This window comes from Malaclemys terrapin, chromosome 1 (genome assembly GCF_027887155.1).
Source record: "Malaclemys terrapin pileata isolate rMalTer1 chromosome 1, rMalTer1.hap1, whole genome shotgun sequence".
NCBI classification, from domain to species: Eukaryota; Metazoa; Chordata; order Testudines; family Emydidae; genus Malaclemys; species Malaclemys terrapin.
Genome location: NC_071505.1, coordinates 96852193 through 96876987, shown reverse-complemented (window position 1 = coordinate 96876987; position 24795 = coordinate 96852193). Strand labels below are relative to the sequence as shown.

At 43.6% G+C, this 24795-nt stretch overlaps 1 protein-coding gene across 1 annotated transcript in view; it reads right to left on the bottom strand.

Moving 5' to 3' along the window:
• Positions 1–24795, bottom strand: part of LARGE1 (LARGE xylosyl- and glucuronyltransferase 1) — a 377994-nt gene that overhangs the window by 14557 nt on the left and 338642 nt on the right. The window contains exons 11-13 of the mRNA XM_054032553.1: positions 19021–19184; positions 13138–13416; positions 617–763 (exon numbers count right to left, since the gene is read on the bottom strand). Of these exons, the coding sequence (XP_053888528.1) occupies positions 617–763; positions 13138–13416; positions 19021–19184 (590 nt within the window). The remainder of the gene's footprint in view (positions 1–616; positions 764–13137; positions 13417–19020; positions 19185–24795) is intronic.

The following is a 24795-nucleotide window of genomic DNA, read 5'->3' as shown; positions in this document are numbered from 1 at the left end:
GTCCAAGGCCACCGAAGGAGTCTGTTTCACAGATGAATTTAAACCTCAGGTGTTCCTGTCTCCCAGTCTTGTATTCAGACCAACCAAACCACAATGTTTTTCCTTTCTATTGAGAAACATCATTCACTTGTCTAGCTGCTCAGTAGCTTATAAAAGCTTTTAAAAAGTGATTAATCAGTCAATATTGGGGCCAGCTGGTGAACAGGAGAAAACTATTTTTTGGTCACATGAATGGTAGTTACCTGGAGTGTGCTTAGCCAACCAAGGGTATATTACACACTTGCTGGTTTAATGCTCTTGTGTGATTTTGTAATGCAATAAAAATGTCAAAAATAAAATGAGGCCAATTGAACAATAGGAGGTTAGACTAGAGGGAAGGGCAAGACCCCCATGGAAATATTAGTAGACAGCATGCAGGGTTTAAAGATTAAATACATGCACCAATCAAGCTGTTGGGCACTTGATCACTGCCTTTTAATAAAGTGGGAAAAAACCTCAATACATTTCTTAACTGAATTACTGACTGGCTAGGGGAGAGGCGAGCCACACGTCCACAGATGAGCAAGAAGCCAAGGTTGATCACTGCCGGAGGTTCAGTGAAAGCTCCTTCTGTTACCTGAATGTGAAGAGGGTTCCCATGTCCAACATAGATAACAGCTCTGCTTTTGACTTGGGGAAGGAGAGGCGGTACCGAAGGGTCTCAAAAGCAGGTACGATCAGAGCTTTCTTGGTATTGGCCAAGTCTAGCTGGATGACAGACTTCCTGGCAGAGAAGAGCAATGAATACAAAGGGGAGAATTTTAACCTGGACAAATCACAGGGCTTTTCATGGTAAAGAACAAAGAGATGGCAGTTCAAGTGATGCATTTTTTGTTGGTGCGGAGTAGTTTTCCTCATCTCATTTAACCTGTTGATCTAGGAAAAAGTTAAGCAATACATTGCTATGAAAGTTTGTAAACCCAAGGTGCATTTGGCTGACTGCCCAATGATATAGGTCTAGCTGAATAATAAATTTGAGTAGATCCAATTGCTTGTCCCTATAAGAGACACTCAGCTGAGTAAAGGCCAAATTCCTTGAAAGGTCCTGTTTGTTATTACAGATTATGGAAATAACCACCCAAGGAATGGCAGTTCTAAGATGACACGATTTGGCCAGGACAGTTTGGGACTCTGTATGAGGAGACTGGTTACACTTCAACATAATTAGTCTCTATGTTCCAAACTCTCTCTCACATTTACACTGGTAAAAGCCAGGAATTTAGAAGTGGCAATTAATTCAGCCAGCATTTGGATCTTCTGACAATGAAAGCTAGGGAGAGCCCATCAGTAAAAGACATCCATTTCTTTAAGGCAGGAGGGTTCTCAACCTTTTTCTTTCTAAGCCCCCTTCTCAACTCCCCCCCCCCCCCCCCCAGTGGTATAAAAACTCCATGGTCCACTTGTGCCACAACAACTGTTTTTTTCTACATATAAAAGCCAGGGCCTGCACGCAGGGCAATTGCCTGAGGTCCCATGCCACAGGGGGCCCTGTGAAGTTAAATTGCTCAGGCTTCAACTTCAGCACCTAGTGGCAGGGCTTAGGGCCTCAGGCTTCAGTGGTGGGGCTTTGGCTTTCTGCCCTGGGCCCCAGCAAGTCTAATGCCAGCCCTGCTTGGCGGACCCCCTGAAACCTGCTCATGGCTCCCGAAGGAGCCCCGGACTCCTGGTTGAGAACCACTGCTGTAAGGCAATCTGTATACTGTTTACAAGAAAGATCAACTGTTCCATTCAGACAAGGTCTATGCCTTAGAGAAACACACTGTAGTAGAGTCTCGATGGGAGTTTAGCTTCTGGTTTTAAAAGATTTAATTTTGGAAATTGCTTTGTTATGGTAATTTTCCTGTCTCCTCGTCTAAATTTTGTCCCCATCTTTAAAGGGACAGAGACACTGCTCAAACCCAACTGTGTACTTTTGTACTATTGCCCTCTACTGGCCCACTGAGCTGTTACTTTGTCCTTGTTTTTGACACTTGTTTAGAGCTCGCACACCACGCAGTCGGGGACCTGGTGCCAATCTAAACGTATTTCACAACACACACGCGTCCTCAAAAATACCATGTGGCACAATGGTTAGTCTCTGCTCAAGGGGAGGCCCAAGTTTGGAGTAACAAGCTCAGAACTGAGGTGTGCTCTCAGAGGCTGCAAATTAAGACTGAGGTCAATTAGCAGAACTGTGTGTATTATGATGATTATTTGTACTGTGGTAGTATTTAGTTCCCCAGCCCCATTGTGCTAGGCAGACTGTACAAGTGTAGTAGAAAGAGGCAATCCCTGCACAGAAAAGCTGTGTGTACGTTGCATCCCTTTATCCCACCCTTCGTCTGTTTGCCTATTTTGACTGGGGGCTATTCAGGGAAGAACTGTACAGCACTTAGCACAATGAGGCCTTCAGATACTGCTGATATACAAATAATTTTCACTACACTATTAATAACAACAACAACAACAGAGCAATCTGGCATAACACCTGCCTGCACTGCATGCAGCTCTAGCCAGAGCTATTGGGCCTTCACTTTCCTAACTACAAAAAAAACAACAAAAACAACAACAACAAAAAACCAAGTCATTGCCACCCCAAACTGAATCCTACTGTACTTGTCAGTAGAAATAACTCTGCCTCAATTTCCCTTTCATTATCTTTGCATTTCATATGAAACGTCTGCCTCTCTCCCCATGTCAAACTCAGTTCCCCTTAATAGTATTTATTGTACTAACTTTTATGGTACTGCAATGAGCAACCAAGGACAATGTTGACAAGCGACAAACTATCAGCAGCCTTACGAGATGAAGGATTTGGGAACGCTGTCATAGCATCAAAAGGGGAACAACAAGCCACTTTTTAAGGTCCAGAATAGCAAGAATTCATTCCCACTGCATCAAAGGAGGAGGAAGGGGTTGCTTAATAAAATTTGAATTTTTAGGGAATTCATATTAGCTTTGCATTCTAGGATTCCCTGTAGGTCTGTTCTATAAAATGAGCCTGTTCTCAGTCTGTAAGTTTGAATTGTTTAAAGAGCCACTGCCACATTCCAACAAACTTTACACAACTGAAGGATTTTATCTGCCTCCCATTAAAACTTTCCTGTACTTTTTGCTCTGTTTCCTTCCCCATCACTGATAATGATCTGCATGTAGATGACTTCTTTAAAGAGAGCTTCCTCAGCCTGTCAGAATCACTGAGTGATGCCAAAATCCAGTGCTTATGACACTCCTAATGATTCTTCCCCCAGTTTCTTCTAGCCCCTCTCAGTACGGAAATCATACTAATTTAATCTCACTGACACCATTTTAGGACTCCCTGGGTTTGGTTCATGCCCTTGGTTCGGAGCTGTGCAACCTGAGCCAGGAGCCCATGCTGCTACATCTCAGAGGGTTTCATCTCTGGGGAAGGGCAGGCGGTGTTTGCACTGATGTCCTTCCTTAGGTGTTTTTACCAGGAAATGGCAGCTTTAAATTGTGGTTGTTGATATTATTTTTTATTTGTAGGGTGGTAGCACCCAGAAACCCCAGTCAGGGATTGAGGCCTCATTGTGCTAAGCACTGTGCAAACACCAAGTGCAAGACAATCCTTGCCCCAAACAGCGTATGATCCAATTTCAGATACAATAAGTGGGTGTGACAAACAAAGAAGTAAGAGGGAAAGAAGAGGGAGGACAAGGGTGACAGCAGTAGCACCATGTGGTTATGTAGAGGAGGTTGTCTGCACAACTAGATAGTTGAAGTGCACTCAGCTCTTAAGTTATTAGATAGAAACAAAATAATATTTATATTGGTAATCCTTACAGCCATTGGCAGTGGGCCATTAACTGTAGGTATCGTGGCAGAGGAGGGACTTGAGGATGGGCTGGAAGGAGGCGAGGACACTAGTTTTATGGACTAGTAGGGGAAAACATTCCATGCATAGGGGTGGCATGGAGGAAAGCAAAAAGGAATACACAAATGGGTGAAGGAAGTTGGAATCATTGACATGATGGACAGGGTGGGGTCAACGCAAAAAGAGGGAAGAGTGGTTAAGTAGGGAGGGGAAGAGATCTCAAGGGCCGTAAAGATAAGGATAAGAAACTTGAATTGGATGCAGCAGCAGAAGGAGAACCAGTGGAGATGCTCCAAGAGGGAGGCGACATGGTCAGGATGATCCTAGCAGCAGAGCAGTGGTACCGTGGAATGAATGTTAGGAGGGCCGAGGTGGGAATTAGGAAACACAGACAGGAGGGGGCTGCATTAGTCAAGACAGGAGTTGATGCTGGCCCGGGCAAGAGTTTTAGCATTGTTGATCTTAGAAATGTCCTGGTGGAGGAAATGCCATGCTCTGGATATGGCCTTGATTTGTGGGGCTTGAGAGAGGGGGAGTAAGAGTCATAGATGACATCCAGGTTATAGGCCTGAGTAATGGGGAGGATGATGGCACTGTTGGCTGTGACAAGGAGAAGGGGAAAAGGGGAGGGATGACATTGAGTTCCATTTTGGACATGTTGAGTATAAGTGGTTAGTAACACAGCCACAAGCAAAAGCCAGGGTGACAGGCCAAGGTGTGGGACTGGACAGAGGGAGACAGGTCAAAAGTAGAGAAGTAAATTTGTGAGTCATCTGCATAAAATGGGAATTGAAGCCATGTGAGTGGACGAGGTCCCTGGAGAGAGTTGGGCAGATGTTCCATCCAGGGATGCAGAAGGGGCACTACAGAGGGCTACTTGTTGTGCCCTAATCCTGAGCTGCCTGGCCCCATTGCACATTAGAGCTGTAGGGGAGGAGCTCTAATGTGCATAAAGTCAATAGAGGGCTTTATGCCATGGAGGATCAGGGGGAACAGACATCCACTCTACCCTGCCTTCTCCCCAACTCACCAGAATGCCCCTTTCCCATTCGAGGGGCCGGAGAGGACTGCTGGTGCAGAAAGCTGTCAAACAGCCTCTGCTGTCTAACTTTGGCAGCCTTAAGTCCAATGAGAACTGGAGACCCCTAGCCTGGCACACAGCAGGAGAAGACAAGGGAACCAAGGATGGAGCCCTCTGGAACCTCTACCAGAAGTGGGAGAGGAGAGGAAGAGGGCCCACAGATTGAAACAATGAAGGAACAACCAAAGAGGATGGAGGGAAATCAGGAGTGACATTCATGAAAAAACAGGGAGGATGTCATTTCAAGGAGGAAGGTGTGGTCAACTGTGCCAAAAGCACTCAAGAAGTCAAGGAAGATGAGGATGGAGTAGAAGCCCTGTGATTTATTCATGAAGAAATTCTTACTAACTTTGGTGACAGCAGTTTCAGTGGAGTGGAGGGTGGAAGCCAGACTGAAGGGATCTAGGATGGAGGTGGAGGACAGGAAATGGAGACTGTGGTTCTGGACAGCATTTTCAATTATTTCAGCAGTGACGAGGTGGTATTTAAAATAGCAGGGGGCATCAAGGCTGGGTAGGGGCCATAGCATGTTTGTATTATGAGCTGGAGGTTCCTGAGGAAAGGGAGCTGCTGACCAAAAATCTGAGGGAGAGTGGGGGGCTAGGAAAATAAGGAGGTGGGAAAGGATGTAGTTGCTGGGGACACAGAGGATTTGGGATGTGTGCAGAGCTCACAAAGTGCTTCTGCTCATCTCAAACCAACCGGACAGCGACAGCTGGCGCAGCACCAGAATTCTTCCCTGGATATCATAACCATTCCCTCTTTCATTTCCTCAGCCTTGCTGGTTTGTGAGCAAAGGACCTATCTTACGTTCCAAACATGGACGATATATCCCAACTCAGGGCAGCATGCTGAGCTACCACTCACTCTTTAGCTGGCTTTTCCTTGCACTTGATACGCTCAGTTTTACTGATCAAAATATTGTTTTCAGTGCTCATTTTTCTAGCGGCACCATTCCATCACAATCAACTCATTTCATAATTTGAAGTATATTTGATTTTCTTCCACCTTTTTGCTGGGCATTGTGGTGTTTGAATTAGAAAGATTTCAACCATAATTGTCGTTGGATGTGTGTCATGGAATGCCAATAATAAATCTGGATATTTTGCAGCTAATACTGGGGAAACTATTTAATTTGTGTACAGTTCTTGAGAAGGTATTTTCAGTTTTAATACCTCAGCATCTATTTTCTAATACCTACCATTTTCCCAAACACCTAAAACAAGGATATGTGAATTTGTGAAGACTTTCTCTCTGTTAGTATTGTCCAGGAAATCATTTCCCAGGCATCCTTGTGTGCAGCCCCGATGTAGGATATGTCATTCTGACATAATGAAGGTTGGGTTAAATTTCTACTCTAGCAATAAGCCATAGGAAAGAATATAGAGGTAAATTTCTCATTACCAGTTTTTTTGTGTAGTGTGGAATAAAGTGATCTTAAATCCCAAGAATCCTCTCAGAGGTCAAACTAACTCCAAAATACAGCCACAGAATGTTTCTTCTTCAAAATGGTTACAAGTATTTACTAATTCTCACAACAACCCTTGTATGGTAGGTCAATATTATCACCTGTATTTTCATATGGAGAAACTGAGATTTAGGGTACTTACAGAGGTGTGATTGTAGCTTGTGTGAGCATACGTACACTAGCTTTAATCTACTTAGTATGGCTAAAAATAGAAGTGAAGTTGTGGCAGCACAGGCTTCATGGGCAAAAGTGATCATGAAATGACAGATTTCACGATTTCAAGGAAAGGAAGGCATGAGAGCAGCAGAACAAGGCCAATGGACTTCAAAAAAGCAGACTTCAACATTCTCAGAGAACTGCTAGGTAAGGTACCACGGGAAGAAAATCTAAGGGAAAACGGAGTTCAGGAGAGCTGATAGTCTGTCAAGGAGACAGCATTAAAGGCACAACAGCAAGCTATCCTAATTCAAAGGAAAGACAGAAAGAATAGTAAGAGGCCAATATGGCTCAATTAGGAGCTCTTGAATTACCTGAAAATCAAAAAGGAACTAACAAAAAATGGAAACATGGACAAATTGCTAAGGAGGAGTACAAAAGAACAGCACAAGCATGTAGGAACAAAATCAAAAAGGCTAAGGCACAAAATGAGTTACACCTAGCAAAGAACATAAAAGGCAAGAAGAAGAGGTTCTACAAATACACTAGGAGCAAGGGAAAGATGAAGGAAAGTGTAGGTCCACTATTTAGTGGGAAAGGTAAGCTAATAAGGGATGTCATCAGGAAGGCTGAGGGCCTATTTTGCTTCAGTCTTCACTAAAAAGGTTAATTGTGACCAGATATTTAACACAATTAACATTAACAACAAAGGGGAGGGAACACAAGCCAAAAGAGGGAAAGAAGAGGTTAAAGAATATTTAGATAAGTTAGATATATTCAAGTTGGCAGGGCCTGAGGAAATTTATCCTAGAATACTTAAGGAACTAGCTGAAGCAATCTCCGAATCATTAGTGATTATCTTTGAGGGCGGGTAAGATTCCACATGACAGGAGAAGGTCAAATGTAGTACTATCTTTAAAAAGGGGAACAAAGAGGACCAAGGGAATTATAGACCAGTCAGCCTAACTTTAATATCTGGAAAGATACTGGGACAAATCATTAAACAATCAATTTGTTAGCACCTAGAGGATAATAGGGTCATAAGAAAGAGCCAACATGGATGTGTAAAGAACAAATCATGCCAAACCAACTTAATTTCCTTCTTTGACAGGGTTACTGGCCTAGTGATAAGAGGGAGGCTGTAGATGTGATATATCTTCATCTTAGTAAGGCTTTTGACACAGTCCCACGTGACATTCATATAAGCAAACTTGGGAAATATAGTATGGATGCGTGCATAACTGGTTGAAAGACCGTACTCAAAGAATAATTATCAATGATTCACCATTGAACTAAGTGGATTTATCTAGTGGAGTCCCATAGGGGTCTGTCCTTGGTCTGGTACTATTCAATATTTTAATTAATGACTTGGATAATGAGTGCCACAGAAAAACCCAGAAGGAAATTAATAATTCTGTTTTCAGAGCATGGTTTGAATAGTGTGCCGTTGTGGATGACACCAGCCTGAAAGGAGTTGCAAGTGCTTTGGAGGGCAGGATTAGAATTCAAAATGACCATATCAAATTGGAGAATTGGTCTGAAATCAACAAGGTGCAATTCAATAAAGACAAGTTCAAAGTACTACACTTTGGAAGGAAAAATCAAGTGCACAAATATAAAATTGAGATTAATTGGCTGTGCAGTAGTAGTGCAGAAAATGATCTGGGTGTCACAGTGGATCACAAATTGAATATGAATCAACAATGTGACAAAGTTGTGGAAAAGGCTAATATAATTCTAGGGTGTATGAACAGGTCATTGCATGTAAGACACAGGGGGTGATTGTCCAATTGACACTGGTGAGGCCCCAGCAGGAATATTATGTCCAGTTCTGGGCACCACGCTTTAAGAGATATGTGGACAAATTGGAGAGAGTCCAGAGGAGAGCAACAAAAATATAAAAGGTTTAGAAAACCTGATCTCTGAGGAAATGTTTAAAAAAAAGGACATATTTAGTCTTGAGAAAATCAGACTGAGTAAGAACCAGATAACAGCCTTCAAAACGTGAAGGGCTGTTACAAACAGGACGGTGATCTATTGTTCTCCATGTCCACTGATTGCTGAATCTGCAGCAAGGGAGATGTAGGTTAGATATTAGGAAAAACTTTCTAACTAAAAGGATAGTTAGGCTCTGGAACAGGCTTCCAAGGGAGGTTGTGGAATCCCCATCACTGGAGGTTTTTAAGAACAGGCTGGACAAACACCTGCCAGGGATGATTTAGGCGTACTTGGTCCTGCCTCAGTGCAGGGGACAGGACTACATGACCTGTCGAGGTCCCTTCCAGGCCTAGGTTTCGATGATTCCAGCGTAAACTGTTCAGACCCACCCAGAACCCTGGGTACATACCCACATTACTAGCCCATGCCAGGGTCTGTGCTGCTGCATCTTTACTTCTATTTTGGGCCATGCTAACTATATTAAAGCTAGCATGGGTATGTCTACTTGTGTTACAATCACACCTTCAATTGCAGTGTAGACATTCCCACACAAAGGTGAATAGCCTAATCCTAAACCCCCTTGAATTGAAAGAGTCTTTCCACTTTCCGCTTACTGGGCAGGGGTTGCTTGCTGGAGGATTCTCTGCGATTTGAAGTCTTTAAATCATGATTTGGGGACTTCAACAGCTGAGTCAAGGGAGAGAATTATTCCAGGAGTGGGTGGGTCAGCTTTTGTGGCCTGCATCATGCGGGAGGTCAGACTAGATGATCATAATGGTCCCTTGTGACCTTAAAGTCTATGAGTCTATGAGACTCAAATGGGGTTCAGACCAGGCCCAAAGTGACTTGTCCATGACTAATTTACAAGTCAGTGGCAGAGCTGGGGTTGGAACCCAAGAGTTCCCAGTCCTGTGCTCAGTCCATCAGATCATTCTTCCTCTCTGCAAAACCGACAAATACACCTGACAAATAAAACTAACAGCTACTTTGTGAAGTTTGTCTCCCATTGAGGTGTTACCCCCATGCACAGTGCATGGCGGCCAAAAATATTTCACATTTCATACTAGAGAGGGGCAGGTATAAATCCAGAGGAACACATTGAGGATATAAACTCCCAGTGTGTCAGTGGATGTGAGGAGTATATTTGAGACAAGTGAGCCAGGAGGGAATCTTCGCACTAGCCACTGCAGCTGTAGCTGCTCAAGAGAAAGAACCTGTCTAGTTATTTCATGCTAAAAAACCTCTAAGATTATTCAAATATAGCACTCACAGCTACCAAAAAGGAGCCTTTGGCTTTGGGGCAATGCTGAGGTGATCTGAGTGACAGATGACTGAATGCTGCGGGTGACAAAAGAATTCTACTCAGGACACACTATAAAGGTGACTTTAGTACTTTAAACTGAAAGTCTCTGAACTCTACCTGTCTTTCTCCTCGTTCGCTATAGTAGATGAAGGGAGGGGGGAAAGAGTTTTGATGGAGATCAAATGTGCTGATGCGACCTTGTATAAACAGATGTGAAAAATCTCAAATCCAGCTGCTGGCAACATACATCTAGAGCAGAGGTGGGCAAACTATGGGCCACGGGCCACATCCGGCCTGCGGGACTCTCCTGCCTGGGCCCTGAGCTCCTGGTCTGGGAGGCTAGCCCTCGGCCCTGCCCCTGCTGTGCCCCTCCCCTGCAGCCTCAGTGCGCCGCGCCACTGGCGCAACGCTCTGGGCAGCCGGGCAATGCAGCTGCAGATCCCGGCCTGAACCGGTGCTCTGTGCTGTGCTGTGGCGTGGTTGGCTCCAGCCGGGTGGCGTGGCTGTTGGATAGAGAGCAGGGAAGTTCGGGCTGTGGATAGGGGTCGGGGCGGTCAGAGGGCAGGGAACAGGGGGGTTGAATGGGAGTACGGGTCCCGGGGGGCAGTCAGGAAGGAGGGGTGGTTGGATGGGGTGGTGGGAGGCAGTCAGGGGCAGGGGTTCCGGGGTTGGTCAGGAAGGAGGGGGGGGGTTGGATGGGGTGGTGGGGGGCAGTCAGGGGCAGGGTTTCTGGGGATGGTCAGGGGACAGGAAGTAGGGGGGGTTGGACAGAGGGCAGGGGAGATCGGGGTGGTGGTCAGGGGGCGGGGGTGTGGGGTGGTCAGAGGGCGGGGAATAGGAGGGGGGTTGAATGGGTGCAAGTGTCCCAGGGGGCAGTCAGGAAGGAGGGGGAGTTGGATGGGGCAGCGGGGGGCAGTCAGGGGTGAGGGTTCTGGGGGCAGTCAGGGGAGGGGGGGGAAGGAGCAAGGGTCCCGGGGGGCCGTCAGGGAACAGGGGGGGTTGGATGGGGCAGGAGTCCGGGGGGGGACGTTAGGGGGCAAGGGGGGGAAGAACAGGGGGCAGGGGCCAGGCCACACCTGGCTGTTTGGGGAGGCACAGCCTCCCCTAACCGGCCCCCCATACAATTTCCGAAACCTGATGCGGCCCTCAGGCCAATAAGTTTCTCCAGCCTGGGCCAAGTCATTGACATAGGGTGTTTCTGAAAGTGTACATTCATTATTTCATTACGTTTCCCCTCATCCCATACGCCTTACCAGGTAGGCTGTAGATATACAGTATGGATAAATCAATGTATTATCAGAGGGACTTTCCCTTTATAAGAGCCAGGCCTTAAGCATCATACATTATTTCTGTTAGCCTATTATTACTGTACATGGGGGGACAGAAATGAATGCATGCATGGGCAGTCCTAGAGAACAATTTCTGCCATTCAGATGTATATTACTAATCAACTACCCACAGAAGGTACCAGTATGAACTCCAATGAAGAAGTACACGGGGGTCACCATTATTTAAAACAGGCTGGCAGCTTGCTATGCTATTTTGCTTAAAACTGCTCATTATTTAACAAAAAGCCCTTCACAAAATGCCCTTTTGTAAAGGGCCAGAAGTAACAGATTAGCAATTCTGACCTTCCTGAGCAACAGGGAATCACAATTAGAGTCTGACTGGTGTGAGAGCTGCATGAACATTTGTGGGGTATCACACATCAGCTGCAACATTCAGGGTAAATCTTCTCACTTTCTAATGGCACCACTAGGTGGGGCTCTCCATTTAGTCATCTGAAGCAAATTCACACTCTGAAAATTATTTCTATCCTTCAGTGTCTCAAATATATTTCTCCACATTATCCTCCTGTTCCTCCTTTCTTCTTGCCTGTTAGTGCTGGCTTCCATTACTGTGCCTCTGAGCAGTGGGAAGGAATGAGGTGCTTTCTCTGGAACACACGCCAATGTCACAGCCACAGGGGCCACTTTCAGAGCTGTAACTGGAAGTCAATCGGCAGAAAGCATGGGGCATGTATCATATGAGACACAGGCACCAAAAAAAAAAGAAGACCGAATAATAATAAACCCTTTGCGTTTCCTGAGAGGGTTATCTTGGGGGCAGGGGCAGAATTGTTTTATGGTTCTTGCACCATAAGAGAGCAGAAGGAAACATTCTTAAAATAGGTGAGAAACATAGGGCTAACTGATAGCTGACACCAGAGGGTGTAACTCCCTTGATTTTAATGCAGTTAAGTGCATGTACACCGATATACAGATTTACAAGGTGAATGGGATAAAAGTAGGAATCAGATTGCATCCAAATGGTGCAGGGATCTTGTAAAGCCAAACAGCTCACCTCACTGTGTGTCTGTGTGAGACGGAAAAAAACTGAATGAGTTGTGAATTTGAAGCAAAAGCTTTCCTGCATCAATCCCATTCACTGAAATGTGTATCTCTCTTCATATTCAGAGAGCCTGGGCCTGTGCAATTAAACTGAATATCTGCATACTTGGAACCCTTGTTGGATGACTTTGATCAAACATTACCAATTGTTAAGAGAGAAGAAGAGCAAAGGAAAAATGAGATTCAATAGGGATTAAGGAATTGAAATCCTTCTGTCTGACCAGGGGGTGTCCTCCTTACCCCACACACTGGGCTCTGGTGGTCAGCCTCTCTTTGCAGAGGGAAAAAGTCTCCATTAAAGGAGGCTGTGTTAAATGATCAGAGGTCCAGAGTTCGCTCAGTCAAGTATGTTCATATTCATTACTATACAATACAATTTCAAATCACCCCTTCCAATTTCAGTACACTAATTATTCTGCCTTGGCAGGCTCTTGTCTTGCAATTATATATCGAACCTGCTTGGATCATAATTCCATTTCCAGGGTACAGTGCTGGGTTAACAGTACCTCACGGGGAGAACAACTTCTGTAACATTTTGCATGTTTCCTCTGTCACAGACATCCTAGAATCCTACACACTAGAGATGGAAAAGACGTAATAGGTCACCCAGCCTATGTCCCTGCTAATACAGGAAGCTACTACACATTTACTAATGCTTGGTCCAATATAATTTTCAAATTGCCAAGTAATGAGGGCCTTCCACCACTTCCCTTGGAACTATTCCCCAGTCTAATAGATCTCACTGTCTCAGTTTCTCCTTTCTTCACTTCATCCAATTACATCTAGTTATATCCCCTTCTGCCACCCTAAATAATTCCTCTCCTCTGCTTGGTGTTCACACATTTCTAATATCTGAAGCTATTATGCTCCACTTAGGGTCTGACCCAACTGTTTCACTGTGTGTGGGAGGGGGAAAGGGGGTGCGTGAACAGCCTCACCTATATTTACCTGAGGTACTCGTAGAGTCCATACATGGGCAAGAAGTCAATGTCAGACAAGAACATGTATGGTGTGCTGATGTGCTTCATGGCCACATTCCGCAGGAGATTCACAGGATAGAACTGCCCCTCCTTGTACACTATATGGTACCCAACATTGCGTCGGCTCATGAGGACTTCCGAGCCCTGGGCGTAGCGCAGGAATTGTTGGGCCTCTGCATCAGAAAGATAGAGTGCCAGGCTGATTGGACCCTCCCAATGTTTGCAGATAGCTTCAAGCATCTGGAGCCTGAAAGAAGAAGGGGAAGAATCAAAAAAGGGAAACGGATATCTCTGGAACTCTTCCTGCCATAGACCATGATGCTGCATGAAGACCTGTACAGGTGGACTCCTGCACCTATGTGAAGTCCCACTGAAGTCAGTGGGACTCTGTGCAGGGATCTGCCTGTGTATTTTCCCTTACAGATGGGGGCTTTATGATCCAAGGTGGTTCTGAGGGCTCTCATCTTCCACTGAAGTCAAGGTAACCTCAGCTAGTAAGGTTTTGTAGCTCCTTTCAAGCAGCTGGTGGAAGGGAACAGATGTAGAAGCCCATAATGCACTTGGCCTGCTATAAAACTACAAGGGCCCTGGAAGGGCAGGGTCCTAAAAGGTTTTGAGAGGAAATGAAATTTTAAGGTCAAACAATGTGATGGATTGGGTGATTACTGCATTTTATGAAAATTCCTACCGACCAAAACAAAACATACTGTCAGGACAATGTCACAAAGATGGCACTTCTACAGAAATGGGATGGGGTGAATGGGGTATGTGGGGTGTGTGGAGGAGGTGGAGTGGCGGGGGATTGGACCATGGAGCATAAACAGAAAACATTTCAAACAGAAATAGCCTTTAAAATATCAATTTGTATAATTTTTAATGATTTCTCTCCACGCTGTTATGCCATTGACTTTTAAAAATAGATTTTATGTATAATATTTTTTAAATACTCATACACCAGTAATGACATTATTGACAAAAACACCAAACAGAGATTCCATAGATTCCACACACAGAACTAAATTAAATCCTATCTGGTCAAAATGCTCTAAACACTCCAGGCAGTTTCTAGAGGGACATATAGAGATTAAGATGTAACGCCTAAAAATACAGCAGGCGCTGGTTAGAAAGCATCTTTAGTTAATGTTAAGTGAAAAACGGCTATACAGCATAGCCAGGTATTCTGTTCAAAATCAGCAAGAATAGACTATGGAGTACGATTGTTTTCTCTACCTTCCAAATCTCCACATCAGTAGATTTTTCCCCCCATTAAAATTCATACAAGACACAAGAAAAGTTTTCTGCATCATAGTAATCAAAGGAAATAATTTCCCACTCCTACGATCTCCCTAAGCTTTGTAGCAGAAAAGAACGATGTGTTCATACCAGCAAAATATAAATTCTGATTTTTATTTAATAGCTTTTTCTTCCAGCTTTGAGTGATCCTGATGACATCCAGGAAGATATAAAGCTTTCTCCCTAGATACGAAAGATTACTTTGACTAGTCCATACCTGGTGCATTATTTTCTTTTTATCTATTATTGAAACAAAGGTTATTATCAGGGTGCAACATGTAGCTGTATTAGAAACAGAGATCGATAAAGAAGATCTAAAAGGTATGTGAAAGGCTTTAGGCTACTGATTTTAGGAATCATAAATAAAACCTGTACTGTAGCTAAGCAATAAAGAAAAGCATACTTTTTTTTTTTTGCTACACAGTAGAAACCAATTAATCAGCAAAATCCTATTAATCAGATCTCAGATAAAGGGCACCCTTGCTCAAATGGGAAAATTGCCAGGGAACAGATGCAGAGCAATGCCTTTCAAGGACTCTAAGCAATGGATACATGGTACATATAACTCATTTAAACGGCACGCCTGATGATGTCTGCAAACTCTGCACAGTAGTTAGGAGGGAACTGTTTTTTGTTCATATAAATTTCCCACTGTATACCTTTGCTCACTTCAGGATACTTCTACTCCTGGGGGAATTCTATGTCACTGAGCAAGAACAGAATTAATGTCCCCCACAGATTCCCCCCTACCCTGCAGGATAATCAAATCTGATGTGGAGGCGAAGAAAAGCTGTGAGAGGGGTCACACTGCAATTACACCTTTCACCCACCAGGGGCTGATGTGGTGCCAGAAAAGAGGGCAGCTGGTTCATGGGCCGGAGCAGCCAGCCATTGAGAGGGAGGGGGCAGAGGCTGGCTTCTCACAGCACCCTGCCTGTGGGACCAGGTGAGAAGGCATGGGATATGAGGGGGGATGGATAGAGGGGGCACATGGGGCTGCTGGGGGGGGTCACACAGACTGGGATTCAGAGTGTTAGTGGGGACACAGACTAGGGCTGGGGCCATGAACTAGTTGGGTGATAACATTGAGCAGGGGCTGAATGGGAATGGGGGTGCAGGGCCACATGGGGATGGGGGAGAGGGTGCAGGGACACATGGGGACAGGAGCACTTATGCTTGGCAGAATGGGAAGTGGGGGTGCAGGGACACATGGAGACAGGGGCAGCTATGCCTGGCAGAGTAAGGGACACATGGGGAGAGGAGAGAGTGGGAGTGCAGGGACGCATGGGGACATGTGCAGATATGCCTGGCTGAATGTGAAAGGCTAGGGGGTCTGCCAGGGTCTACATCGGGGAGGCTCCACAACTCCCTAACAATCCCTCCCCTATTCCATACGCCTCCCACCCACACCTAACAACCCTCCAGGTTCACTCCTAGCCTCCTTCTTAGCAATTACTTCCCTCTCCCTCAGCTCCTAAATTATCCCTGGCTCGCCCAAGCCTCTGCACTGCTTTTGAGGGGTGTGGGAAATAAGTTTCTGTATTTCAGTTTTAATGAATTATTACTCAAAGTTCTGTATTAATATGTCTAATAAGGAATCTATTTGTCAAAAACATTTTCTGAATCTTTTGTGCTGTCTGTATTGTTACAGCCATGCTTGCTTGAAATAAATTACCAAAATACATTGAAACTCGTGTGATTATATCGTGTTATTTTGACAAATAAAATGTGCAGAATTTTGCAGAATTTTAAAATATTGTGCGCAGAATTTTTTTTTTTGGAGCAGAATTTTTATTTTTTTGGTGCAGGATTCTCCCGGGAGTAATACTTCCAGCTCTGTTGTGTCTTTCTAAATGACATGCTCAGATCCACCACGAGTTATTGGGCTTGATGCATGAATCACAGGGTGAAATTCTATGACCTGTATTATGTAGGAGGTCAGACTAGATGATCATAATTGTTCTTTCTGGCCTTAAAATCTAAAAATTATGGCTTCTAAAGCAAGAAATATAGTTTCTTTGGTTTTTCAAAAAATTGCTCTGTGCAATGCTTACTTTTAAAGCAGTTCATGAAGTAAATATCACCCAGCACAATGTAGTCTCTGACAAATCAAGATGATCAGTTGGTACATGTTTGTTTCCAACAGGGACTATGCCAGTCAAGAGGATTTTACTGTAATTCTTTTTTGTTTGTTTGATTGTTTCTTTGTGATCAACTTCCCCCTTAGGAATTCTTTTGCCACTCGACTCCCTCTTATTCTGATTTCAATACACTCAACTGGTGTCAACTGTAGCTTTCTTTGTCTGCACTTCAGGCTTGCACTGTCACAACTACTTCTGACAGCTGAATGCTAAGGACAGACAGTGCCTTAGAAAGGCAGTATAGCCAAGGTATACTCCTGAATAATGCCTGCATAGCTCGTGATGCAGTCAAGCAATGTCCAGAAGAGAACACATCAGTCTGAAAGACAACATATAACAAGTAACAAACACCAATGAATGTACCTCCCTCTGTGGGCATCTATTTTGGACTTCTAAAATGTACCTCTGCTCCCCTTCTCTCTCCCCCCGGCCTGCACGACAAACATCTGTAAACCTATCTCTGCAATCATGTCCGTCTTAACCCCAGTGGGACTAGATCTGGAGACACTGATAGCTGCTGACTTGGGTTCCCTTTTCTTCTTACAATAGTTTGAAGGAATAATGCAGGTGTATACCATACAGCATATCATTTATGTACATGTCTATCTCTAGCTGAGACACTATTCACAAATCTCTATAACTGCTATAGAGGAGCTTAATAAAAGCAGCTAAAGAAGATAAAAAAGGCAGCAACTGAAAGACATGAGGGAAAAATAAAACAGCTAAATGCTTCTTTGGTAAGATATTATTTATTGATTTTAGCTGAAAGAGAGTATTTTCAACCCAAATCAATAAATTATAACAACACACCAACGAAGCATGGAAGGATTTTTCCTGAACTGCATTGGAGGGAGTGTTCTTTCTGAATAAAACTGTGCAGCTCTGTCTATCAGTAAAATGTGTGTCCCTGTGAGGATCCAGAACAGATGATCAGACTTTGCATCATTGCCAGTGAAATGGCACAGAGCTGCAGCTCATTCTTTTGAATTAAATTCTGGAGGGAAAACACACACATACCAGCATTACTAATTTATTGTGGCATTCACTCAGAGTCTGGTATCAGAGGGGTAGCCGTGTTAGTCTGAATCTGTAAAAAGCAACACAGGCCACTCAGAGTCTGTTTTTTTTACTCAAAGGTTTGCAAACACTTAAGAAATTAAGTGTTTCTTAAATTAAAAATCAATACACGAAGCTCTGGTGAACATGGAAAATCATAGCTGAATGTGCAGAATATGGTGCCGAGGAGGTGGCTAAGTGTTGCCACTTTCATTAGACTGTATTTATTTTTATAATATTCTGCAAATGTTTTGTCAATCTGAATTCCTTTGGTCCTCCCTGGAATAGTGCTGACCTTCTGCTGGAGCAAAAGAGGTGTCGTGCATGTGTCATATTGTGTTCTATATGTGCGCCATTTAATGCAGCACCAGTTGCCGGTTCAGATTAAAGTGGTGTTTTCCCCCTCTTGTAACACATTCTGATAGCAGCCAGAGCGAGGCATGACTGCAGATTCAGACTAAAAGCTGCATGAAAATGGAGACTGACTTAAGTAAAGTACAATCAAGATGGTTGATTTTGGGGTGGGCTTTGTTGTTGTTTTTAATATACATTTTTAAGTTTCAGAAAGCGGGCCACTAATTGCAATTGCTGGAATTAGATAAGACAAGTACTGTGTACTGGCTGGTCAGCAAATGGAATTTTCATCCCGGACCCTCAGAAAATTAGTTTCCACTTCAGAACAGAAAACTGAAATATTGTAAAATTGAGCAGAATGATAAATTCTGAAAAGTTTCAAACCATGAAAACTTTATTTTTTTTCAAGAAATGAAATAATCTGAGATGTTGAAAAAACATTTTTTTTGTTTCAAACTGACATTTCAAATTGAAAAAATGTTCCATTTCTCAATGTCAATTAGAAACAATATTTTGTTTCAATTCTCCTGATGAGAAAATAATAATAATAAAAAAAGGATTGAAATTGACATTTTTCACAGGAAAATGTTAGTGTCGAGGAAATTGCACTTGCAAATGAAACTTTTTTTATGCTGAACATTTTGACCAGCTCTTGTACTGTGTCAACATCCAGTACACAGTTCTCCTATAGGTTATTATAAATCACAACAAATAAACAATGCCCCACAGTCCTGAGTGGAAGTAACCTCTGCTATTCCAAACCTCAGCTTCTCATGAAGCTCTGCCAATGCACCTCAGTTCCTGGCATAGATAAACAGTGGATGCTTGTACAACACCTGCTTGTACTCTTCTTCATTCAAGAGAGCAAGTCCCCTATTTTCACAATTAAAATGTCATATTCCTCTCTCTAATGCATGGCACTGCTGAAATTCTGGGAAGCTTCTTGGAGTTTGTAGGAGATATTCGCGGTTTCTGATTTCCTTATAGAACAAAAGAGCTTTCCCTACCTGTCCATTGACAGCTGAGCCACCAGAGTTACATCAGTGTTGTCTGAGGCAGGCTCGTACTCATAATGTAGAAAATATAAATGAGTGCGATGGACGGTGAAGCGCTCCCGACGAAATTCGTAGCACAGGTCATCCTCATCCAGCTCGGACAGCTGCTTCTGAAGCTGTAAACAAATACCGGACATAAAGATGCTGTACTCCATATTTCTTATTGTGAAGCATGGAGAATAATGAGTTCTGGGAGCCCGGTCTTGGCACAACTGAACCACAGATTGAATGGGGGGGGGGGGGGAAAGTAGTGGTATTCTCCCAAGCCTCATCTATTTGAGACATAGAACAAGGTGCCAAAAAAAGCCACTTACAATAGATTGGGCAGAACTTTACAGTATGATTGTCCCTTGCCTTTTTGGATTCTTTGACCAGCAGTGAAACAGCCAACATTGGCATTTAAATTATCATTAGGTTTCATTGTCATCACTCTGATAAGACAAATAAGGTAGTTCACATCTCTCTCAGAGTTAATGTTTCAGACTGTCTGTAGACTCAGGCAGACATCACGGTACTGAACTACATTAGGTTCACACTGTGAAGATTTTCTTTGCCACTACAATGGTTAAAGATGTAGGCCTACATTTTGAAACGGGACTAGTGATTTGAGGTGCCCAACCTGAAATACTTTAAAGGAGCCTGATTTTCAGAAGTTGGATGCTCAGCACTTTATAAAAATAAGGCCCTCTCAAGGTCAAGATGGACACCCAAAATCAATAGTCACTTTTGAAAATGGAGGCTTTAAATGGAAAAAAAAGAAAAAGAAAAAAGAGACGCTTAGAATCTGGAACAGAAAAGTACGCCAAGCCACCATGATCCATCCCAATTCCACTCCTCTATCAAATTCTTTAAAAAACAAACAACTGGACTGAATATTTAAATAGCATTCATTTAAAAAGACAAATCCAAGCAGTTAGCCTTTCTGGAAGAGTCCTATGAAATTTAATAAGGATGAAACCTTTAGGGTCGCATAGAAATTAAATAGGGTTCTATGGGAATTACTCTTAAGAACTCTAGAACTTAATAAAGAAAAATTGTCTTTTTATATCTTTTACAAACTGCCCTATAAAAGTGATATAATTCTCTAATAAATTACATAGAATGATCTAAAAAACCTAAGCAAGGCTATCATTCTTTATTACATTTTATAGGATTTTTCTATACAAATTAGCCCAAAGTGCATGTCACCTTAAAATGGATATGCTCTAGTGATGAATGGTTTACAAGCATTTATTTAAAAAAAGAAAATTGTTTTTTTGGCCAGTTAAGAATATTTTAAAAAGCTTCATTATTTTCATGAAGCAGATTTTTAAATGTGAGAGGTCGTCTGTGCTGGCTCCGTGGCAGCAGCAAATATGCTGTTTTCTGAGATGTAAATATAATTGTTGACATCAATGATGAATCACAGAGCTACGTGTTTCTCTCTTGCTGCCTGATGGAATAATTAGTGGTACCTTTTCATATATCACTCTTCAGTCTTCTCCTGAATAAACTGCCTTTGCAGCCTGATCGAAGGCCCACTGAAGTCGGTGAAAAGATTCCCTTTGATTCCACTGGGCTTTGGATCAGGGCCTAAGTCCTCCACTGAGCTCTGAAAATATCTGTCAAATGAGAATACTTTTGGAAAGACTATAGTCCAAATGGTGCAGTCTTTTCTCAGGCAAAACTACCTTGGAATTCTAGGTCACTTCTGCCTCAAAATAAATGAGAAATTCCTTAACGTTTTGTTCGTGTTTTATCCATTCTGCTTTACAAAACACTGTGCAGCATAGGCTCTCCCCTAAAAAACAAAATTGGCAGAGTGACTAGATGGAATATCTTCATTTGTTTTTCTTTTCCTCCCTCGTAAAAAGACGTTAATATTCCCTTATTAGATCAGCCTGAAGTTTAAATGGTTAGAAGAAATAGTTACAGAGCATTTCTTGTAGCTATCTTAGGATCTTACTTTATTTTACAAATGACCAGGCTATAAGTTTGTAATTGCACAGCAGCTATTAACTAGGCAGTCTTCTGATTTCTTCCAGGTTCCAAACTAAAAGGACATAAAGACTTAATTATGAGTTACAGAATAACATTTTGAGCTAAATTTCAGCTAGGGGCTCTGTTGAGCACTGGGGGAGAGACAGCAGCTTATGTATCCCAGTGCTATGACTGTGAAAGTCATAAAACCACCAAGGGTGCTGGTGGGGAGTGCAATGAGTAGCAGAACCTGCTATACCTATAGGCAAGGTGTAGCTTGTTCTTCCTCCTGCACTTCCCAGAGCACAGGATGTAGACATGTCCTTGTTTCCGCTCTGCCCAGATATGGTTCCTCTGAGCTAGTTAGCAATGCCGACAGTCCCAGAGACTCTCCTTTGTACTCCCCAATGCCAGCAGCCAAAATTGGCTGCCTCCAGCTTTGGTACCCTAGAGGAGGGAATCAAAGGACCGCTTGCATCCTTTCCTCCCCTCTAGGTCATTCACATAGTGACAGCCATAATTTGACCCCTCATGTTATTAGTACTTAGAATTTGCAAGAAGTCTGCATATATGCTGTAATTACAGGGTAACACATGACCAGGAAAGCAATAACATGTGACCTGATGTATAGAAAGGCCCCACATATTTGGCTCAATCCTGTAACTTTCTGAGACCTCTGGCCTTGATCCAGCAAAACACTTGCACACAAACTTAATTTTAAGAATGTGACTCATCCCATTAAAGTCAGTGGGACTCTCACATGCTTACAGTTAAGCACACGCGTAATTTCTTCACTGGAGCGCAGCCAGAATGCTCAGCACTGAACAGCATCAAGTCCATTATGAGGCAAAAGGCTAAGCACCTTCCTCCACCTACTGAGTGCAAAGTCAGTAAAAGTTCCTCATGGGACAGGTTCAGAAAGCTAGTTAGCCAATCAGATTCCTGTCTTAGCCAACCTATTTCAAGTGACATGTTTCATTTTTAAAATGAAATTGCTACAACTGGCACTAGCTACACTGCAACTCTGTAGACATCTTCCAAAGCCAAGTAACTAAGCAAAGAAAACCAGCCCCTTGAAGGTGGCTTAGTGATATTCCAGCAGAAACACCCATCTTCTCTGGCAACTGCCAATGAAAAAGCTGAAAAAAGAAAGTTTGGGAAGTGAAATTACCACGTATTTATCTACTGGGTGTTCTCTTTTCTGGAAGTCCAGCACTTTACAACAAATAGCTAATAACTACAGTGTGTTAAAATTAAATTCATTAAAACAAGTATTAAGGAGACATTGTCAAGTTGAAAAACACATTTTGTACCTACTAGTGTTACAAGCAGAACCAAGGACTATGCAGCAGAAAAATATTAGAGAGGAAAAAATCTCTGTTGTTTGGTCTTTTTATTTTGTGCATTTGCCAGAAGTCTGGCCCAGATCCTCCAAGGTATTTTAGACACCTAGGGTTGCCAACCCTTCCGGTTTGGCTGGGAGTCTCCTGGAATCAAGCTTGATCTCCTGGAGGCTACTGAAGCCAATCTGGAAGATTTTAGGCTGCTAAAAGTCCAGTGGCGCAGCGGGACTAAGGTAGGCTCTCTACCTGCCCTAGCTCCGCGCCGCTCCCAGAAGTGGCCAGCATGTCTGGCAGTGGCTCCTAGGAGGAGGCGCAGCCAGGGGGTCTTTGTATGCTACTCCCGCCCCAAGCTCCCATTGGCCGGGAATGGGGAACCTCAGCCAATGAGAGCTGTGGGGGTGGTGATTGCAGGCAGGGGCAGCGCGCAGAGCCGCCTGGCGGCACATAACCCTAGGAGCCGCTGCTGGACATGTTGCCGCTTTCGGGAGCCACCTGAGGTAAGCGCTGTCTGGCCGCAGCCTGCACCCTGAACTTCCTCCTGCCCCGGCCCCCTCTTGCTCCCAAACTCCCTCTCAGAGCCCACACCCCAAACCACCTGCCCCAGGTCGGAACCTCCTCTCACCCCCAAACTCCCTCCCAGAGCCCATATCTGAGCCCCCTCCTGCACCCCAACCCTCTGCCCCAGTCCTGAGCCCCTCCCGCACCCAAATTCCCTCTCGGAGCCCGACCCCCTGCGACATCCCAACCCCCTGCCAAAGGCTCAGCCCAGAGCCCCCACTCACACTCCAAACCCCTCTGCCCCACCCCCCAGCCCGCACCCCGTCCCGCACCCCAACCCCCTGCCCGGTGAAAGTGAATGAGAGTGGGAGACTGCGAGTGAAGGAGGGGGGCTGGAGTGGGAGGGTTTGGGACAAGAGTATTTGGGTTTGTGCAATTAGACAGTTGGCAACTCTATGAAAATCAATGTGAATTAGATTTCTAAATATTTTTGAGGTTCTCAGCCTTTGTGTATAATTAACTTCATTGTTTTATTGCTATCTCTCTCATGCACTTCTTGGGGAGAGGAATGGCGGTTACACAAATGCTCCTTCCAAGTCTCTGCAAGATCGTATTTACTGGTGAGAAGCAGCAGGAAAATCTAGACTGAAACTGAACAGGCAGGCAGGTGTACGTGTTACGCTGACAGACCCCGATTGTCGGCGGGCAGGATTGAACCTGGGGCCTCTGGAGCTTACTGCATGAGTCTCTACTGCATGAGCTAAAAGCCAACTGGCTCTTAGCTAAGGCTATAGAGCAGACTCATTGTATCTCTCTCCCTAAGTGGTCTGAGTGCCACTAGATGGGACAGAACACCATACCCAGGAGGTGTATGGGTTACATATGCATGGAATGAAGAGAGAGGCTGGAGGAAGGGTGGGCCCAAACAAGTTTTTATCTCTCTATCGAAGGTATGTATATGGGCCCCCATTACTGTAGTATCTGAGCACCTCACAAACTTGGTAGTATTGTCTTAAGCCTACACAAAAAACTTTTATAAAGCCCAGTAGGGGAGTAGAAAAAAGTCTTAACTTTTTTTTTTTTTTTTTAAGATGCAAACGAAATGCAGGTTATGATACTTAACGGGTGCCCCGTCAGTCAATGTAAAACAAATTCAAATGTAGAGTGCCCTTTGAAGAGACAAGCCCAAACTCTTAGAAGACAGGGGAATCCCAAAGCAGGCAGGCAGAGTCTCCTGGGTTGAATTCAGCCATTTATGAATGTCTTGTGGTGAAGGTGCTGGACTAGGATTCAGGAGATCTGGGTTAAAATTCTCAGCTCTGCCACAGACTGCGTGTGTGACCTTGAACAAGTCACTGCATCTCTTTGTGCTTCATTTCCCCACATATAAATTGCAGATATTAGCAATGCCTTTTTCCAGTTGGGCCTTTACATGCTACTATGTTACAGATGACAATGGTTGATTGGTTGATGTTTAAGGATATTTATCGCTGTGTGTGTTCTTTTGTTACACACACGCACACACGTATACACACACATCCCATTAAAATGAAGTACATTAAGAGAATATTAAGGATGCACAGTTAAGCACTCAAAAGCCAGGAAATTGTCTAAGGTAAGGTTCCATGTACAACCTTAATTTTGCCCCGTTGGTAGTTGCCTTAAATTATTTGTTGTCATACTATTTCTCAAATGACACAATCTTATCCATATCTACATGGTGCATATTCAGTATTTATAGGCTGAGAATGTATAGCCTGGTTGAAAGTTTGCAGCCATGTTACTCATCAGAGTTCGGTAACCTTTCAGAAGTGGTGTGCTGAGTCTTCATTTATTCACTGTAATTTAAGGTTTCGCGTGCCAGTCATACATTTTAACGTTTTTAGAAGGTCTCTTTCTATAAGTCTATAATATATAACTAAACTAT